Source organism: Epinephelus fuscoguttatus, linkage group LG21 (genome assembly GCF_011397635.1).
Source record: "Epinephelus fuscoguttatus linkage group LG21, E.fuscoguttatus.final_Chr_v1".
NCBI classification, from domain to species: Eukaryota; Metazoa; Chordata; class Actinopteri; order Perciformes; family Serranidae; genus Epinephelus; species Epinephelus fuscoguttatus.
In genome coordinates this window covers 38,102,744-38,124,552 of record NC_064772.1, presented here as the reverse complement: position 1 = coordinate 38,124,552, position 21,809 = coordinate 38,102,744, and the positions used below count along the sequence as shown (strand labels likewise).

General features: G+C 42.5%; 2 protein-coding genes across 3 annotated transcripts in view; one reads left to right on the top strand and one right to left on the bottom strand.

Moving 5' to 3' along the window:
• cubn (cubilin (intrinsic factor-cobalamin receptor)) overlaps positions 1–13,208 on the bottom strand; it is an 86,763-nt gene extending 73,555 nt beyond the window's left edge. The window contains exons 1-10 of the mRNA XM_049565429.1: positions 13,073–13,208; positions 12,321–12,450; positions 7,409–7,504; positions 7,130–7,168; positions 5,885–5,986; positions 5,403–5,506; positions 4,189–4,315; positions 3,797–3,965; positions 1,443–1,574; positions 679–774 (exon numbers count right to left, since the gene is read on the bottom strand). Of these exons, the coding sequence (XP_049421386.1) occupies positions 679–774; positions 1,443–1,574; positions 3,797–3,965; positions 4,189–4,315; positions 5,403–5,506; positions 5,885–5,986; positions 7,130–7,168; positions 7,409–7,504; positions 12,321–12,450; positions 13,073–13,185 (1,108 nt within the window). The 5' untranslated portion in view covers positions 13,186–13,208. The remainder of the gene's footprint in view (positions 1–678; positions 775–1,442; positions 1,575–3,796; positions 3,966–4,188; positions 4,316–5,402; positions 5,507–5,884; positions 5,987–7,129; positions 7,169–7,408; positions 7,505–12,320; positions 12,451–13,072) is intronic.
• The window catches only part of LOC125882019 (uncharacterized), a 212,984-nt gene that overhangs the window by 100,221 nt on the left and 90,954 nt on the right, over positions 1–21,809 (top strand). The window lies entirely within an intron of this gene.

The window sequence follows — 21,809 nt, the reverse complement described above, 5'->3', positions numbered from 1 at the left end:
CTGGATTGCCCCTTGACTCTTGGTGAAGCACAGTGTTGTGATGTAATCATGAATGATTCTATTTGATTTCTGTTTTTGTAATTTCTGATCTTTAATTTTCTGTTTTTGTTTTTTTTAAGGAAAATGAAATTGTCAATGATCAGAGGACACAAGAAGAATTCAAATAAACACAAGAAGTTTGTGCTCTAGAGAAAGGATCAGCACTCAGTGAATAACCTCCTAAGCCCTATGATAAGCTATTATGGCAAGGCTTAACTATACAGACCAGTGAGCAGTGATAACTAGCATGTCTTTGGGGTCATCGGGTGGGAACCTCCTTTCACCAGTGTTTCGTCTAGTTGGTCCCACGACACCTCCAGGAGGCTAGACAGTGATCTCTGGCGTCCCAGAGACACTCCCCTAATGCCAGGTCTCACTGCTCCCCACACCAACCCAATAACCTCCTTTACCTTACTTACACATGGCTTTCTCAGCCCAAACAGCACTGCCACCTTCAACCAAACACAGGCTCCGTACATGCAAGCTTCAGGTAGAGACAGTGCTGATACTATCTTTCCTAGCACATTCACCACACTCTATTTCACATGCTACATAGCATAACTACAATATAAGTTAAAGTTAAAGGAGATAGATAAACTCACAGGAAAGAAATAAAATCATGCTTATGTATGTTTTTACCTGGGGTTGAGGAGCAAGTGGCCAATGGGTGACAGCCTCCATTGTTGGTAGCACAGATATTGGCCTGGGTACATGTTCTCCCATCGCCCTCATAACCTGCAAAAATACAAGATGAGTCTTTAAAATGAAGCAAATATGGATTCTTTCTGGTGGTTGTTGTTTGTTGCTTTTACTGGTCAGGACCAGTGTTGGGCAGTAATCTGTTACAGTAATAACATTACTTTTTCCAGTAACAAGTAGTGTAACTGATTACAAATAAAATTTCAGTGATAATATTACAGTGACTCCAAAACCGTCAACTCATTACAGGGTTACGTTTGTCATCACGTCACTACTGACTCGGAACACATCATCACATCAGCGAACTCATTTTAGTAATCGTCGCACTGCACAGGCACGGCGCAAAGCAGCGAGCTAATTATAAAGATTGAAACGCTTATCTTAGCACCTGGAAATATTCCCGTTACTTTGATTTTGTCAGAAGGAAAGATGACAGGAACACTGCTGCTGCAGGTAGCCAAACTAAAACTGCACACAGAAAAACCAAGACCTTGACAACTTGTTCAGAAAGGGTAAAAGGAAGGAGATGGAAACTTGGAGGTGTGTGGCTTAAGAGAGGGGATGTCTTGCTACATAGGAAGGTGGTCAGGGCCTTTCTAACCCTCTCACAGTTCTATGAAATCTCAGAATTCTGAGAACTCTGGTGGTCATGCAGAATTCACAGCACTGCAGTTGAACTTGTCACTCATTTCCTTCTGTCATACCTGGAGGGCAGGGACCACAATGGAAGGAGCCCATGGTGTTCAGGCATTGTACCACAGGAGTGGTGGAGCAGCCACCATTATTGGTCAAACATTCGTCCACATCCTGACAGCTGTAGCCATTGCCCTGCCAACCTGAAACATAGTAGAACCAGAGAAAAAACAAAAGGTCTATTTTGTGACACAGTGCAACACCACAGCAGGTAAAGTAAAGCAAATCATCAAAAATAATTGGAAAATCATAAAAGGTGATCCACTCCTCAAAGATGGGCTGCCATCTGCACCAGCTGTGAGTTTTCGAAGAGCACATACTAAAGGAGACAAGCTGGTCCACAGGTCTGCCGGGAAATAAAGACTCCACCTGGCTCCATTGCAGAGGTTGACTGGTATATCAGAGCAGGCAGTGGGCTGGTTTGTGAATGACCTCTCAGAAAGGTCTCATTGTGGTCAGTTTGACGGGCTCACCTGTCACTGGCTCAACACTTGTAATGGCGTACCCCAGGGTTCAGTGTTAGGTCCACTGTTATTTTCGATTTATATTGATAGTCTCGGTTGAAATGTGGTTGGTGCCAATTTTCAGTTTTATGCCGATGACACAGTGGTGTATTGTGCCTGCTCATCGATCACAGAGGCTGTAGCCAAACTGCAGACTGTCTTTAATGTCATCCAGATTCAGCCTTCACAACTAAAGCTGGTTTTAAATGCTGATGATGTGTGATGTGTCTCCTTGGCTCAGCTCGGCTCGCCTCGGCTCTGCTTTTAAACATCATCACTCAAGACAAACCATCATCACTTCAAGACACACCTTTAAGAAGGTAGACCTGTTGTGATGGAAATGCAAATCCCTGCTGTGCCTGGCCCGGCCCGGCCTGTCAGCCCAGCGCAGCAACCTGTCTGTTGTCTGTCACTACCCACTGCTCCAGGGTACCAACTTTTCAATTTAATTTGGAGTAAGATTCAGTATTAGAGTGTGTGAGTAGAGGTTGGTGCATTTTTCAAGCCTCCTGTGACCTTTCCCGCCACAGGGCTCGGGGTCTTCACTCCTCATCCCCCACCACTTCGGTTCAAAAAGTTCAGCAGCCAAATGAATACATACATACATACAATTCATAAATACAAACTGTGCTTGCAAGTTGCAAACTGTTCATACTGTATTGATGATGTCAGCTGTAATGATCTGGATCATGGCTAACAGGAAAACAGTGACAGTGTGGCAGCAGAGTGATCCCTGCCAGCGTTATTTGTGAAAGATTACGGTGTAGGCTGCAACCTTATCGTTGCCATCCCTGTCTCACTGATCTCATCACAGCTGTACACGTGCATTTGATGATGTAGTGCTGTAAAGCCTTACACTTCTCCCAGCAGCCTGCCTGCTCCCCAGAACTACACATTGCAGGAACAGGCGCTTGGGTGCAGAGTGGGCGTGACAGAGGCACCAGTCTCCCTGTTACAAGTCAGTGTCTCATAGTGAATAATGTTGAAGCTGATATTTTAAAGAGTTGCATAATGTTGCTTTGAAGCTTTTATAAATGAAAAGCTAAGTCAATAATCATAGTTAGTAATGAATATGTTCGGCTGATCAGCATACTCGTGTCAACCTCCAGACATCGTGGCCTGAATGACTCTGATTAATCACCCTGAATGTTGAAACCACCAAATCACTGGATTCTGTTCTGCGTTTTGTGACACTTTGAAATAGTTTCTATTAGGTAATATGTGTCATTTAGTTGTTGGTGACCCGCAAAGAGCTGTGCAACAGGAGAAAACTCCAGCCATGAAACTTTGCAGCCCGAGGATGAGGTGGCAGCCTACATGGAGTTGGGATCCTTTGGAGGTTTGATGGTGGTGGAAGGAGCATGCTAACATGTTTCCTAACCTGGCAGTGATTGAATGATTTCACCATCCAGTCAAAGAGACGTCCAATTCAAGAACGGAGACCCAGCTTCATGTGAGGGACTGGAGCCTGGGGGGGTTTGATCATGGGTGCAGGGTCGGGTTGTGGGACTTTTATTAACGGGTGCAGGTTGGTTCTGGTGCTGAGCTTTACGGGTATGAGCGGGTGCAGGTTTTCAAAAATGGACGCATGCAGGACTCTGGCTTACAACAGACTTTTGTTAGCCAGCAGTTATGACATCAGTCCCAGTTAGCCAGACTAAAGCTCTGCCTGCCTGCACAGTGTGTGGTACAATACTAAAAGCCTTTTCTTTACTCTGGTGACTCTCTGTACAGCCGTCTGTATCTGTTTGATCTGCAGTCTCTAACTAGAGTGAAATACACATGGCAGATCTTCTATTGAAATGCTGTGTATCGTGCCGTTGTAAAATAAGCACAGTACGAGTGGTGTTACTGATGCTTACCTGCAGGACAGGGTCCACAGTAGAAGGAACCCTGAGTGTTGTAGCAGGGAACAGGAGGGTTGGTGGAGCAAGGTTTGTTGGGTAGGTTACACTCGTTAACATCGGCCACACAGGATGGATTCCCGGCTGGAGCTTCCCAACCGCTCTCACAAATGCACTGATATTTAGGCTGTTTATTGAAAGAAAAAAGAGTCAGAGTGTGAAAACACTGTCATTCAAAATCAACAAAATGAAATAATACTGAATTGTTCGTCCCACAGAGACAACGTGTTGGTAATTCATGTATCAGGCAACTGGCAAAAACGTTGATGCCGAAGGCATCAGCAAAATGTTCATGGACAACATATTTAATTTGTGTCACTTATTATAGGCAGTTTTGTTTTTCTGGTTACCTGTCCAGGTGTAACCCGGTCTGCATCAATACACGTGCCATGTACACACAGGTCCTGTCCTGCATTCCTGCAGTCATCAAACCGCACCGTACAAAGAGTCCCGGACCATTCTGGAGAACAGCTACAACTGCAGAGAACCAGGAATATTAACATTATCAATGCCATAAGGTAACTGTAGCAAGCACTACATTATTCTAAAAAAGACTGTCAGAGTATATTTATATCAATCTATAGCAATATCTATATCTATATCTATATCCATCCATTTTCATTCGCTTATCCGGGGCTGGGTAACGGGAGCAGCAGGCGGAGCAAAGCACCGCAGACGTCCCTCTCCTCAGCAACGCTTTCCAGCTCCTCCTGGAGGCCCCCGAGGTGTTCCCAGACTAGATGAGATCTATAATCCCTCCAATGTGTTCTGGGTCTGCCCCGGGGCCTCCTACCAGTGGGACGTGCCCAAAACACCTCCAGCAGGAGGCGCCCAGGAGGATCCTGATCAGATGCCCGAGCCACCTCAACTGACCGCTTTTGAGGTAAAGGAGCAGCGGCTCTACTCCGAGCTCCCTCCAGATGTCTGACTCCTCCCCCTATCTCTAAGGCTGAGCCCAGACACCCTACAGAGGAAACTAATTTCAGACGCTTGTATCTGTGACCTCATTCTTTCAGTCACTACCCAGAGCTCATGACCATTGGTGAGGGTTGGGGCGGAGATGGACCAGTAAATCGAAAGCTTTGCCTTCAAGCTCAGCTCCCTCTGAACCACAACAGTCCGGCACAGCACGGGCATTACTGCAGAAGCCACACCAAAGGGAAACTCCAACACCATGGTGCTCAGCCAGGGGCTTATGAGTATCCCCACACCCGCCCGGCACCTCTCACCCTGGACGATTCCAGCCCCTTTCTGGGAGATTGGTTTTTGAACCACTGCTATGCTTAGAGATCAGTCCAACTACATCTAGTTGGTACTGCTCCACCTCCCACACCAGCTCCGGCTCCTTCCCCAGCAGGGAGTGATATTCCACATCCCCAGAACCAGTCTGCGACACCAGGGGTCAGGATATCTCAGGGTACCTTGCACGTTGTATCTCAAGGTAGAAAGTCCATGACTGTACGTACACACATTTCTTAACAGTGGCCAAACAAAATCACAACACACAGCACACAGTAACATTAGAGTCATAACAACAGAGTATGGAGGGACGTTTAAGACATACGTGAACGATCCAGGGGTGTTGACGCAGGTTGCTCCATTCTGACAACCTTGGAATGTTCCTGCATACACCTGGCATTCATTCACATCTGTCGCGCAGTTAGGACCCTGACACACACACACACACACACACACACACACACACATTGCAGGAGAGAAGGAGATGGGAGCATAGTTTAAGAAATGTTAACCACAGATAAACTTTAATGATCGCTGTTGATGTTTTGCTAAAACACAGCATTTGGCATGGGATGTGTGTAAAGTATGTTTCAGCTTAGTCTTGTTGTAACAATTTTGTTTTGTAGTTGATCCTGTGTTGATGTGGTGCCTCCGTCCAAATAAATATTGAATATAATTACAGAAAAAGGGAAAAGAAACCTGAGACACAGCGAGCTTGAAGCCAAATTGTGTTGTTTCTGGGGGCTCGGGACAAAATGTGATAACAGGACCAACTGTAAAAACCATAACAACCATAGAGGAACTCACAGCCCAGTTGTTGGGGCACACACAGTGGTATGAGTTGAGTAAGTTCAGACATGTTCCTCCATTCTGACAGGGATTACTGCTGCAGGACACCCTCTGGACTGTCTAGAGGGGAAAAGAGGAGAGGAAAGGCAAGGAGAGAAACATGACAATTATAGACCCTTTACTGCTAGTGTGATGGTTTTTGGTGGGCGGGGCTTAGCTGGAGGCAAAACAGTTCTCCACAGACATTAGCTAGCGCTAGCTAATAAGTTGTGTTGTCTTGTTTTAGACGATGGAGGAAGATGATGTGAGTGGTGCGTTCAGAAACACTCACTGTGAGTGTGGGAGCGCACTCTGACACAAACTGGAGCGTTGATAAATTGGGAGCGCTGTCTGAATGTAGCGTTGGGTTATCCAGAGCAGCGCACTCTCAGAGTGGCAGAGCGCACTCTGGACACTCTGTCTGTGGAGACGGAGCAGCAGAGCGCCGAGCGGAGTGAATGTGTGATTAACTTAACCGTTGGTTCATTCATGTAGAAATATAACGCTGCGTTTCTTCCACCAACAGGGCTCTCATTTTAGTGTAGAGCGTCAGACTGAATTTACCAACGCACCATGTCAGGTCACTCACTCTCCGGACCGCCAGTGTTACTTGAATAAGTAAACACTGACCAACGGGACCAGACTGGCGATGCTCTCACTCAGTGGATGGATGATGTCACAGGAAGCCAATCTTACAAAGGAGGACCACACTTGTTTGTTTTGCTATGGAAGCTAACGTTAGCTAATGTGCTAAAAGTTAGCGTTGCAGAGAAATCCAATCTTCCTCTTAATCCCTCCCCAGTTTCTGATGAGGTGGACATGATAACCCTTAATACACATAACCTTATTCATCCCTACAACAGGAAATACTTTTTCCCTAACCTGATATGAAGTGTGCGCTGCACATGTGAGCATTTTTGATGATGGCCTCCGTCCAGTCCTTTGGTCTTATCACATTTAACCATAGTTGTCTTTGTTTTTGTTGACGGGCAGTGGCGGCTGGTTTTGAGCCATGACTCCTTCTATTCTGGCTCCCAATAACACAACAAGACAAACACATTTTAACACTCCTATGGAGCCTACAGCCCTGTGGGGGAGAGGCAGCTGCACCTCCAGCTAATAACATGATGTCATCGTGATGTCATCGTGATGTCAGCCCTAACAGGGTCTACAGAACAGTCTTTAGTTTGAGCCGTTACTACAAACGGTTCTTCCATGTCTTACCGATTCAAGTGCATCCACTTTAGTCTCGAGTGTTGACACCTAGAAAGCATGAGAAATATATTTTACAGCACTGGTTATATACAATACTTTCACAACAAGAAAAAGCTTTAATTACAGGCTGATTGCATTGAAAATTCACACAAGAAAATTAAAAGAAAATGCAAATGAGCTGAATGTGAGTTAAAATAAATAAACAAGAGGATAAAATCATAAATAAATGACATATTTATGCTGCAAATGGTATTGATAAAATGCATCATCATTGCTTTAATGTCCTACCTTGGTATCAAGCTGGTTTAGTTTGTTGGTGATATCAGGGGGAACTCCACCTCCGTTAGTCTTGATGTCATTAATGTCATCTTTGTTGGTTTTGATCTGAAATCAGACAGTTACAGGTAACTGACCCTGATGTATTAAAGAAATTAGTACAGTGTTGCGTGACTGTAAAACAAAGTGTGAATTATTCACATGAATGAAATATTTCTTTGTAGTAATCTCAGCTGTATATTTTATTTTGTACTTTTGTTCTCTGTCGTCTGTAACTTTATGCTGCTGCCTGTCTTTGCCAGGACGCTCATGAAAAAAGAGATTTTAAATCTCAAGAGTTTTTGTGTTGAGGCAATAAAGCCTCCACAAAAATAACATTTGTGTGTGATTTATCCTGGCTTCATATGAGCAGAGGAAATCTCTGTTCATCGCTAGGCTAATTTATACAATGTAAAATGCCATAGGCTTGTGCTAATAACGTTAGCATGTTGTATTTATTTGGAAAACGTGTTTAGTATCAGACAGTTGTTTTGTCAGTGAATGTCGTGAGTTGTAATGGAGCCAAATTATGTGCCGTTACCTTTGTTACATGTTGCTGTTGTCCCTGGTTTCATATGAGAAGAGGAAAAGATCGCTAGGCTAATTTATACAATGTAAAATGCCATAGGCTTGTGCTAATAACGTTAGCATGTTGTATTTATTTGGAAAACGTGTTTAGTATCAGACAGTTGTTTTGTCAGTGAATGTCGTGAGTTGTAATGGAGACAAATTATGTGCCGTTACCTTTGTTACATGTTGCTGTTGTCCCTGGTTTCATATGAGAAGAGGAAAAGATCGCTAGGCTAATTTATACAATGTAAAATGCCATAGGCTTGTGCTAATAACGTTAGCATGTTGTATTTGTGGGGAAAATGTGTCCAGATAAAGACAAGTGTTTGTCTGTGAATGCTGCGAGTTATAGTGAAGCTGATTTGTGTTTGAAACTGTCTCTATTAAGCCATGTTTAATGTGTGTTTAATGTGTGTTTAATGTGTGTTTTGAATCAACTAAACTTTACAGCACTTCACAGAAACCTCCACCGCCGACTAGTGTTTTGGAGGTGCAAAGTAAAAATGCTTATAACGGTGTAGGCTCTGTCGCACAAGTATAAATCCCACTTCATACAACCCTGCTTTAAAAAAATCTGAACTATCCCTTTAATTCAATTCAATTTGTGTTTTATTTCATTTTGAACTTTTTCAGCATCGTCACCTTCACATCAAAAATCCTCCCGTTGCATTCTGTCAAAAACAAAAGGACACTTACCACAGAGGGGACATCTGACTAAATTTAGCTGTCGTCCTGATTTTTCTTATTTGTCAGGATTGCTTTAAAATCTGTAATGTTTGAAATGTTTGAACTGCTTCAAATGTGCTGCTGTTCATTCAGCCCTGACTCATGTAGCCTTGAGCGTGCACTCACGTCTGTGCAATCATTCAGATAAAAGAAATGCATACTCAAGGCTCAATACATGTAAGATGCATCAGCTCTAACTCTCTCCTCACCCCTGATCTTTGGTCCCGTCCAAACTGCTGTGTCTGCTTCCTGACTTGTTACTCATTCACAGCCTCATATGACGAGCAGGCTCCCAGTGGTGTAAAACTTGATAAGAAGTCATAACGTAGCAGTGAATATGATCTGGGTTGTTTGGATAAGCTAATTAGTTTGCTGCTATGCTGTTGGTGAAGTGCTCGGAGTACAACCAGTTCTCAACCTCACAGATTAGAACAGGACCACCAAAATGCACCTGCATCACGCCTTTCTAGTCTTCTGAGTCTGTCACATTCACCCATTCACACACACGCTCACACACTGGTGGCCAAGGCTACCACACAAGGTGCCACCTGCTACTCAGTAACACACACAGGTTTGGATTCATGAGGCTATAATGCTTTTAAAACTATTGCTTTATTATAATATAACTTTATAGCATCATTACAAACCACTGAACCACACCCATATACACTCACCGGCCACTTTATTAGGTACACCTGTTCAACTGCCAATCACATGGCAGCAGCTCATTAACACTGAGTCATGTGGACATGGTGAAGACGAGCTGCTGAAGTTCAAACGGAGCATCAGAATGATGAAGAAAGGTGATTGAAGTGACTTTGAACGTGGCATGGTTGTTGGTGCCAGACGGGCTGGTCTGAGTATTTACTGGGATTTTCAGCACAACCATCTCTAGGGTTTACAGAGGATGGTCCCAGAAAGAGAAAATATCCAGTGAGCCAAAATGCCTTGTTGATGCCAGAGGTCAGAGGAGAATGGCCAGACTGGTTCAAGATGATAGAAAGGCAACAGGAAGTCAAATAAGCACTGGTTCCAACCAAGGTGTGCAGAAGAGCATCTCTGAAGCAACAACACCTTGTCCAACCTTGAAGCAGATGGGCTACAGCAGCAGAAGACCACACCAGGTGCCACTCCTGTCAGCTAACAACAGGAAACTGAGGCTACAATTCACACGGGTTTTCTCACCAAAACTGGACAATAGAAGATTGGAGAAACCACATTCAGATGGAAGCATGGATCCATCCTGCCTTGTATCAACGCTTCAGGCTGCTGCTGCTGCTGGTGGTGTAATGGTGTGGGGGAGATTTTCTTAGTACCAACTGAGCATGGTTTAAACACCACAGCCTACCTGAGTATTGTTGCTGAGCGTGTCCATCCCTTTATGACCACAGTGTACCCATCTTCTGATGGCTACTTCCAGCAGGATAACGCACCATGTCACAAAGCTCACATCATCTCAAACATGACAATGAGTTCACTGTACTCCAATGGCCTCCACAGTCACCAGATCTCAGTCCAATAGAGCACCTTTGGGATGTGCTGGAACGGGAGATTCTCATCATGGATCAACTGTGTGATGTCATCATGTCAATATGGACCAACATCTCTGAGGAATGTTTCCAGCTCCTTGTTGAATCTGTGACACCAAGAATTAAAACGGGGGTCCAGCCTGGTACCAGCAAGGTGTACCTAATAAAGTGGCTGCTGAGTGTATTTTGGCAATGCCTGAAGCTGGCTGTAAACTGGAGAGAAATACCTGATGCCCTTAAAGAGGTCACCCTGCAGTACAGGGTGTAAATCCTGTAAGTCTGGATAAAGGGAGAAACACCTCTTATTGATCACACGTGTCATTGTTTGTTGTTTGCACACATCACATACACACATTAAATGTCACAGTCCATAGAGCACGTTTTGCACTTGCACTTTATCTTTGTGATTAAAATTTGGAGTGGACAATTATCATTACTATTTTAATTTTAATTTTTCTAATTAACAGTTTGGTTACATACACTTTGGAGTGGCTTTAATGCTGTTTTCTTTTATAGAATTTTTGAGTATAATGTGTTCAGATGTCATGTACAGCTGAAAGAATGTAAACACTGCATAATTAAGTTCTAGGTGGGAGAAAGAAGCTGACATAAAGTTAACCGAAGATGGTTGGCTGAACATATGTAAGACACAATCTACCACGTACGGCTCAAGTCTGTAGAGGGACTTCATGAGGAAAAACACTGTAAGGATCTTTATAACTCTTAAAATTAAAAATCACAAAGCAACAAACCTGAACGTGGTCAGTGTTGGAGAATGTGTGGTACCATGTCTGCTGGTCATTTCTGGGAGTGTTCTAAGACTTCTTCTTATTGGGTGAATGTGGTCACAGAGATCAGATCAATAATGTGTTTAGAGCAGGATTTTAACTTCACTGTGATGTTTTTGTGAAACTATCAAATTGATTGATTGATTGATTTCTGGAAGAGGATAAGACAGTAATCCAAAGGATGACATGCTAAAGTAAAATACTTATTTGCAGCATGGTCCTTGGTGTTTACACACAAGAAACAAATAAACAAGAAGCAGACAAAGTCAGACTAAAAATACATACAGTAATTAGGAGAGAGAAAAAAAAAGACATCACATGAAAACAAAATAAATGAGAGCAGATATTTATTACAAATACGACCAGCAGGTTCCAAAACATCAGGAAGCAGGAAATGGTTAAGTAAAGAGTCTTCAGACAGAAATTATTAAGAACATTTACGTTGTGGAACAAGTGACTTTTCTCTGAGGCATGCCGCTGGAAATGTGAACAATATCGGAGAAAAATGGAAATCTTATTTGACTTGAAGTGATCTGATTTGTTTGGTGAATTTTGTTTTGTGCCCCTTGGCGTGGGGACATGTGGGATGGGTCGTGGCTCATGGATGACTGGGCGATTTCTCCCTCCTTGGAGCGGCTCTGGATTTCCAGGGGTCAAGGTTGGGGACCTTTGTGGTCTTGAGAGACGATCATGGACATGGAGGAGTGTAGCCTTGCCTCCTCTTATTTTCTGTTTTGCTCAGTGCTGGACATTTCACCTTTGCCTACCATGTCCCTGCCTGTTGTTGTTGTTTATGTCTGTTATTAGCTTTTTTATTTTTCTTTTTTTTTTTTTGTAAAAACGAAGGTAACATTTTATATTAAGGTACTGTAATAAGCTCTAAATAATTATTAATAAATGCTAATGAATGTTTAGTAAGCACACATTAACGTTAATGAGCACTTATAAGACGGTATAAGATGCTTATTAACATTAATAAGACTATATAAGTGTTTATTACAGCATAACTGACTTAGAGTTATTATTGCTTACTAAAAGTAATAAAAAGTAAGCTGAAAAAAAGTTCTAAATATGAGCCAGTCTGTTTTGCTTCCTGCTTCTTGTAACCAGGAAGTTAATGATAAAAAAAACCTCATGAAAGTTGAATCTTCAGTGACTTTCTGTTTGTCCTGCGGAGTGAAACGTCAGGTTTGATCTTATGAACCATCAGACGACTGCAGTCTCTCACATGACGCGTGCATGTTTGTTAGTGGTGGAAAAGTCTTCGCTTACCTGATTCAGAAGTTGGGTGAGGTCCTCATTATTGACTTTAACCCGGCCTGATGCTGGCGTCTGGAAGCGGATCTCGTTATTGTCACCGGTTGTAAAGACGAGGTGACCATTCTCTGACAGCATACGAGGCCTGTGGGGTCAAATCACCAAATTCCATCAGTGCTGATGTTGTTTGTACAGAGCAGGTTTATCAGTGTATCAGGAATCCCACAATAAACCAATACTACTCCGAATATTAATTTCCCTGATGCTTTATAATCAGAAAGAGCGTTGCAAAAAAGTCTCCCAGTAATCCAACGATGATCCAATAACAACATCTTTTTTCATCATTCCTCTGAAGTCTGCTCCTCTCAGGGCACGACGGCAAAATTCCAACATAAAATCATTTGACTGAGTTTCTGATCGTTCAACAAAATAAGCTCCGTAGGGAACATACGCACACGTAAGACACTTCCAGCTAGTACACAGATGAAAAATAATCCAAAAGCTAACACTGTATGAAATTAACTGTGACAGCTGAGATATTAAAAACTAACTGATAAACTATTTTATGGCATTTCAAAAACTTTATTCTCTGCAGAATTTGAAAATCAAGTGAGGACCAGACTCACACATCAGCGTCACACATCTTAAATACTCTCCAGCTGCATATAAACTGTTTACATACAGAGATTAATACTGATGAAGGCCATCATTTTGACTCATCACTGTGCAACACATCCATGTTTTTATCTCTCCAAAGCCCAACTCACTGGTCGCTGCTCTTGTCTCGTCTTTGTGCTGCGTCCCTGGGCTCTCCTTGCAGTCCCACCAGAAGGAGAATGAGGATGAGGAACAGCCATGAGAGCTGCAGTCTCCCAGCCATAGAAAAAGATGTGTCCTGCCTGAGCGCTCAGGACAACTTTACTGGGATTTGACATGCTGTCACACTCTAATGCTCCCTGCCAAGACTTTGACCTGACACTACGACCATAAAGTGCATCTCAATTAACAAAAGCTGCTTAACTTTGTTATTGAGTGAGAATGTCCCTCACATGACTGTAGGAGATGAGTAACCTGATTCGTGTGACTTAATGTGTGTGTGCTCTGCAGGTGTCAGGAGGTCGTCACTGTGTGGATGAATATCAGGTAAAATTATTTAGAAATTATTTATAGTTCTGCCTTAAAAGGCATCCCAAGACCCAAATTAATAAGAATGATTGCAGTCACATCGTGAACTTTTTCTAAACTAACAGTTGGTGTAACTTATTTTTGTATGAATTATCATTTATTTTACATATTTGGAAAGATATATAACTGGCTGTTTGAGCCATCAGACAGCTTTTCCCAGGGTCTCAGAGCTTAATGAGCTTGTTAGGGCTCTGGCTTGTTCACAGTCATTGTTAGCAAAGGCCAGGTGATGCTAATTTCAAAGCTTTATAAAGACTCTGACTCCTGAAACCTTGTCCCAACAACCAGCAGCCATGGGCTCCTCTAAACAGCTGCCTAGCACTCTGAAAACTAAAAGACCTGATGAAGACTAGAAGAAGATAGCAAAGTGTTTTCAGGGAGCTGTTTCCTCAGTTGGTCATGTCAGTAAGAAATGGCAGTTAACAGGAACTGTGGAGGTCAAGCTGAAAACTTTCAGAGAGAGCTGCTCGTAGGATTGTTAGAAAGGCAAATCAAACCTCTGTTTGACTGCAAAAGACCTGCAGGAAGGTTTGTCAGACTCTGGAGTGGTGTTTTTATGTATTTGAGACAAAAAAAAATCCCTGACCAAGAATTAAAATCAACAACAAGCTGAGCAGAGGATTGAATCTTGGTGTTTAGTGGTTTGACTAAGTATTTGTTCCTGGTGGATGTGCTGTATCAACTCTTCAAATGTCAAACCTTATATTGATCAGTTTAAGATTCAGTTAAGCAGAATAGTCCAGTAATGGATCCTGAATTAATGCAACAACACTTTAACCTTGAGTTCAATCCATGTTTCATATCATGGTGTTTTCAGTCAAAACTGGCTCCTGTATTGAGCTGTTAATAAAGCAAATGTAAAGTTTAAATTATCACCTGACAACGATTGACATCTACTTTATTCCTCCTCTGTTATGTATTATAATAATAATAATAATAATAATAATAATAATAATAATAATAATAGTAACAAAACAAGTTTTTTTTTTTTTTTTACTTTTAATTTAGTGTTCAGTTTTTTCCAGATAACAGAATATTCCCTGGTACAGGACCTCTTAAATACTATATTTCAGAAACAAACAAAACGAAACAAAATAAAACAAATCAAAACATTAGGAGGTAAACAATATACTTAAGTATATAATAATGAATAATATTAAATAAATACAAAACTAAGAAGTACAAGTAGGGGAGGCATTTACAGCAGAGCAGGTTCAGTTACAGAGGAACACGTCCAATAGAGACAGAGCGCAACGCGTCATAATCTGAAAGCCACGCCCCCAAAGGGGAAACGAGGCCCGCTTTCCCTGCCGCTTCTTCGCTGGTTCGCTGTCATTCTGCCTCCACAGCCACGCCTTCAAGTCTCCACGACTGAATTGCTAGCTAGCTAGATAAAATTATTAGCTAATAATAAGATGGCAAAGGATTATTTTAGCACGCTATGCCTCCAGAGAGGCAACGGTACATTGATAAGCTTAATATTGCTGCTCTACCTCAGTGTCCCTTCTCCTTACCTTGCTCGTCTTCTTAAAAACATGATGTGGAGATTCTTTTTTAAAAAGATGAGCATTTGGGCATGCTCAGCCGTCAGCCTGCTCCTACTACTGGCGGGAACTGCCCATTGTTCCGACCATATTAAATCCGTTGTTCTGAAATCATCATGATGCCCTGTGGTTAAGGTCTGGTTAGGTTTAGGCACAAAAACCACTTGGTTAGGGTCAGGAAAAGATCATGGTGTGGGTTAAAATGAAAAAGAAAGTGACAAACACATAAGCTGTGAGCCTGCTCCACCTCAAGCCTTTCCCAGCTGACCCAGAGCCGGTCGCGGCGCACCATCAAGGCAGAAATACGCCCAGCACCGCGGAGAGCTCCCCACACAACCCGACCCCAGAGTTAATAACAGGAGGTTATGGTGTTTCATTCTCTCCTCTCTATGACACTTGTATCTCGACCAGTAGCCACTTTTGTTGCGTTGCTGATCCTCTATGGTACACAAACACAGTATAGCCTAGTATAATCACATATCGGAACAATGGGACGTCGGACTAATGACATGGACCCACTACCTACACTTTGTTGTTTTGAGACATACCTCTACATGCTGGTAGATTGATACAAGTGCAACACATGTCTCAAACAGCACGTGTAAACAAACTGTAAACAACCTGTTACCAATGGAAATCGTCAGTTTCGGTTCAACACCAGAAGTTGCACACATAATTCAGGCAAGGTATCATGGGAGCAGGAATAAGGTGGATAACATAAGTGGAGTCCACCTCTGTGTTAAAGAGTCCATTTTCAGTTTCAGACTTTTGTTCCATCATGTGAACCATTCTGCGTCCGCTGCGTTAGAGTTGGTCCTTTTTCATCTCTCCAGTTCACCGTCATCATTTTCTCAGCAATCAATAAAAGTATCCTCAGTTTCAACCTCTGATCTGTGCTGTGTCTGTCTTCAGGTGTAACTGCTGACAAAAATATGAATGGGTCCGACGGGACACTGAGCTCCATCATTGTGTCAGTGTCTTTGTTTAACGCTTCCTCAGAACCCTTGAATACTGGGCAGTCCCAAAAGACGTCTGTGTGATCCACAATCTCTCCACAGTGTCTCCAACACAATGCCACTGAGGGTTCTCTCGTATATGTCGAGCCGATGAGGGGAGGATTAAACTAAAACAGTCTCACCTGTGATTTCCTGTGATCGCTCAGTTTTGGTCATTTTACTGTGTAAAGTTTGAACACAAATATTCCATGAAAGTGGTCATCAGTGATTTAACGCCGTTAAACGCCTGGTGTGGAGGAATCAGTCAGATAAAATACTTACGACAGAATCATTTATGATAAATGACATTTAAAAATAGCTGAGCACTGTCTTTTGGTTTATCTGGGAAATTCTCAATACTCTGAGTATTAATCTTTCGTTACATCATTACTACGTTACTCTTTCATTGTGTATGATTCAAACCCCTGTGTGTAGGGTTTAAATTCTCTTGCTTTGATCACGACAGAACCTGAACAGCTCGCATGATGCATAACACCTACCAGACATGTTCATTTAGGCTCGATGAGGTTTGACTGCTCGTAATCTCAGAGAATAATCCTGACCAGTTTTACACAGCGTACAAAGTGCTGTTTGTGCACTTACATGTTTTACTATCCCTCATAAACCTCACTCAAGGAAAGATCCATCAGGGTTCTCTAAATGTTTTACCACGTCTTATAACCATCTGCATGTAAATGGCATTTTTTAATATACACACACGCAGACGCAGGAAGTTCAGTGCAATCTGCAGAGATCATGTGAGACAGGCAATAAAGGTAACAGCTTTGCTCAGATGAGCTTTTTTATGGTAGAAATACCAGTGGAAGTGTTAGAAGGCACTCCAGGTGAGAGGTGTCCCACCTGCCCTCACATTACAGTGGCTGAGACTGCCTGCAATTCTTAAGGCCAGGGTTGTGATCAGGGCCGGAGCACAAGAGATTCGTCCTGCAGCTAACAGGATTTTTCCTTGAGCCGTCTCCTGTCCCATCCCCCCAGCATCCTGGTCATATATGTACATATTTATATTTTGGTTATTTTACTGTGATAATTACATAAGCAGAAGATGAAGTTAAAGATGAAACATGTTTTTAAACATTTTAAAGAAGACCAGTTTATTAACTTTGTTTTGTCCAACTTTAGAGTGAAAAACAGGAAAGGAGCACCGAGCATGGGCAGCCAGAGCGGAGGGGGTGGAGTTCCTGTGAGGCGCTGTAAAGTTAAGGGTTGAATCAGCTTCACTATAACTCGCAGCATTCACAGACAAACACTTGTCTTTATCTGGACACATTTCCCCCACAAATACAACATGCTAACGCTATTAGCACAAGCCTATGGCATTTTACATTGTATAAATTAGCCTAGCGTCTAGCGATCTTTCCCTCTTCTCATATAAAACCAGGGACAACAGCAACATGTAACAAAGGTAACGGCACATAATTCAGCTCCATTACAACTCACAAGGTTCACTGACAAAACAACTGTCTGATACTAAACACGTTTTCCAAGCAAATACAACATGCTAATGTTATTAGCGCCAGCCTATGGCGTTTTACATTGTATAAATTAGCCTAGCAGCTAGCAGAGAGTTCCTCTGCTCATATGAAGCCAGGATAAACACATAACGGGTCTCATTCATGAAACGTGAGCAGAAGGAATTTGTGTGTAAACTGTTCGCAGACGGAAATTTACGTGCATGTCCGCATTCATCAATATTTTAGTAGCTCCGATCTTTTCGTAGCTACTAACAAAATCTACTCCTGCTCCTGACCACTCATAGTGCTTGTGTAAATGTAGTAAAGCACATAAATATTGCTTGTCACTATTGGAAATTACAATTTTAACTCGTATTGCGCTCTGTTATGTACTCAATACACAGATGCCTTTGAAACACGTAATCTAAACATGACAAAATATTAAAAATATAACACATTTAGTTACATTAGTTGGTAATTAGCAGGTTTAAGATCCAGATGAGGTTCACGATTGTGAATTATCTATGTAAATCAACTCAGTAGATTACACGTTCTTTCTACATGTTGAATGACGATAATAAAAATATCCATAAGGACAGCCGGATCACAGCCTCTTCAGCCTCGGTGCCTGGGTTCAGCAGGAGCAGCAGGTGGTGGAGCCACGAAGGAGCACGCGCCAGCTGAAAGAATTATTTGAGACAACACGTTTTTTTTTGTGGCTTTTTGATCATTTGAATGAATCAATCTGATTTGAAAAATGTTATTTTACGTTGTATTAAACAGAGCTTTAGGCTATTAAGATTCAAATAATTTGAAGACGCTGCATACAAACTGCTGTAGGCTATATGTTATCGTATCATTTGTTAAAATAAATGTTAAATAGCTCTACATTCTGACAGCCATCACTGATTTAGAGTTTATCCATTACGCACAAAACATCTCTGCTTTCCCGTTCCCACCTCATTCAAAACCCCACAAATGAATCTTCTGTTTGTTTGGTGACCGCTGTATTTTGTGTGTGTGCTTATGCGTTTCTTTGCCTCCAGTTTCATATCAAACCATTTACGCTTCACCTCTGACATGGTTCTTTGTACCACGGAGACAACATTAACAGCATCTGTTACCTCCCTCCAGGCCTTCGCTTTGCCTGTCCCTGTCACACCACTACTAACTGAAGAAAGTAAAATGTTTTTTCTTAAGTCCACTTCACCCAAAATTATTTCGCTCTCCGCTTCGGAAAAATTCTTTTTTCTTTCTCTCTCTTTCTTTGTTTGTGCCATGACTGACAGGTCGACAGGATGCACCTACACCTCCTTATATGGTGGTCATTGGCTATTCATGGGCGGGGATTTATGCTAATTGCTGATTACCGGGAGCGCGCTGTCACTTTACGATGGATTGACATTCATGATCATACACACGTGTTTACGATCAAATCTGAGTTTCCCACGGCGTTCCTGAATCTGGAGTAGGTTTTTAGTAGAGTAGGCTTTTATGTGCAAATCTACACACAGATTTACTCACTTTTCATGAATGAGACACAGTGTGTGGAGGCTTTATTGTCTTCATGATTTATTGTTTCTTATCTGTGAAATTAAAGTAAATCAAAGCTTTGTTTCCACTGAGGGAAATGGTTTCAGCTTACAGAGACAGACAGGAGGTCTGTGAACAACATGTAGTTACATTTCTGGGGAGGTGCACATTTGGCACCGCAGAAATATAAATCCTGCTAAAACCAGAACTATTTCAGGGACACAGAGCGAGAACGAGAGTGGGTGTAGAGCCCACAAATCTTGATCTTGAGAAGAATCTGGCATGAACAACAGAAGAGGGTTGAGGTGTGCTGACAAAATATTAAACTGGGAAATTTTAGACCCAAAATATGTCATTTATGTTATTGTTATCAAATGAATCAGTACCTGGCATCAGTGACGGAAACACTGTAAATCCTCTGACGTCTCAAACGTGTCCCGACACCCAGTGAATGCCTCGTTACCAGCCTCTCCACCCCTGCCCCGTCAAACGTCACTCTTTGTTTCCCTCTTATAACAGGAATGAACCAAAGTGTTTTTTTTAACAGTCCTGCAAGTGACTAATGACTGAAACATGCTAAAGGCTTTGCAGGAGAGATTTTCTCCACAAGACAAATGGATTTCTGCAGAATAATTAACTTAATTAACAAATTTGCATGCATATTCATCAGGCCATTGATGTCGCTCCAGCAGCAGCTTGATGAACGCTGCTGTAATAAGGATCTCATTTACATCTTGCCATCCACAGCCATTTGTAGATAAAGATGGAATGAACTGGAAGAAAGGGACAGAAAGAGAAACGGCAGAGAAACTGGTGCGGCAGTGTCTCTGTCTGTGGATTACCTTCAAAATACAGCCATGTATTGTTGAAGGAAACTTCATGAAAATAACCCACCGATGCTTTGAGGAAACAGGCTGGTTAACCTGTGTGACATTTACATTTGCTCACACCAACCTGATACTGTGTGTAATGTTTGTATAATGTCATCTTAACGTCTCTAGATCAAATCAGGTTTTTTTAACATTTAATCTATTGAGATCCCGTCTATTCCAATGGACATCACTCTTCTAGTATGTCTGGATCTACTGTGCTCTGACTCCACCCGAATGGGCACAAAACTTTGCACCACAACTGGAAATGATGTCCTCATGCTTCACATCAAATGTGATCTCAATCAGCCTGATGGTGGACCGAATGCAATGATTGGTCGAGCGTCCTGTCTGTCTTCCCCACGTTGAGGCCTCCGACTGACGTAACCGCTCACGTAACATCCCCAGTTGCTAATGGCTAACATTAGCCACTCGCTCTGCTCTTGTGTGTATCTGACGTTAACTTGCCAACGCCTACGTCTATCATAGATGTAATGAGGACGTAATGAAGGAGGGGATGGGACTTTGGAGGGAGGTGGAGTTGTGGATGTTCAATTTTTTTCTAAGTGCTGTGTAAAATACAAAAAAGGTAAGAGTAGCTTTAATAGAGACAGTTTCAAACACAAATCTGCTTCACTATAACTCGCAGCATTCACAGACAAACACTTGTCTTTATCTGGACACATTTCCCCACAAATACAACATGCTAACATTATTAGCACAAGCCTATGGCATTTTACATTGTATAAATTAGCCTAGCAGCTAGCAGACTTTTCCTCTACTCATATGAAGCCAAGGACAACAGCAACATTTAACAAAGGTAACGTTACAAAATTCAGCTCCATTACAACTCACAAGGTTTACTGACAACAACCACCGACCGTCACCCAGGAGGCCGGTGTTTTTAAGACTGTAGAGCCAAACCTTGTTCTTTCTTTCCTAAACCCAACACGTGTGTGAAGAATATTTAGGAATTCAGGAAAGTTCTGGTTCAAAGACCGTATCAGCTCAGTGGATTGTCACTTAGGACACATGAGCACAAGCAGGAAGTTGCATTTCATTGTTGTATTTGAAGGCAGTTTGAGCCGACAACAGGAGGAAAGATTGAAGAGGGAAAAAGCACTGCCACCTGTAAGGTGTGGCGACACAGACTCTAGGCTCCGCCCAATCAGGAAGAGGTAGTAGGTGGGAGCGCCTGGGGATTTTCCATGCAGGGAGATGCTGACAGGTAGAGGGGTGCTTGAGGATTTACCCTGTGTGTGTTGGCTAAGTGCAACCATGTGCACTTGCTGCCAATTTGCAGTGTCGTACCGACTAGTGCTTTTATTTTGAAAGAGACTGTATGCAAACTGTACATACCGTATTTTGAAAACAGACAATGCCTGTAACAGGCTGAAGTTGACATATCTTGACATGTAAAGTCCATGAGCAAACATAGACATGACGAGGTCGCAGTGAGCATGTGTTGGCGTGCCACGTTGCCTACAGATCACAAAAAGACTCATTTGTGACTCGAGGTCACAGCTTCAGGTTAGTTAGCACCACCCTCTGGGCTGGAGGAGGCCTGACTCACATTTACAAGCGCTAACAACAAGGCAGGCCACACCCACTGCTGGAGCTCTGTGGGAGTTCAGGGCGGCGAGCCACAGAGGAATTATATTACCTCCATGTGTTATCCAGAGAGTGAGTGATGGAGCCTCGCGCCATCTGTGCTGCCTTTCATTTGCATCCCAACAACTGCCTCCCTGGTTACTCAGCTCGCTGTTTTATTGTCTCACCAGTCGCCATTTTCTTTGTCTGTATTTTGTTCCATCGAAGCAAATCTTCAACGTGACTTTAAATGTTTCAGTGTGCCAGGTTTTTAGAAGAAGAAGAAAATCATGTAACGTAGCTGGCCTGTTAGAAT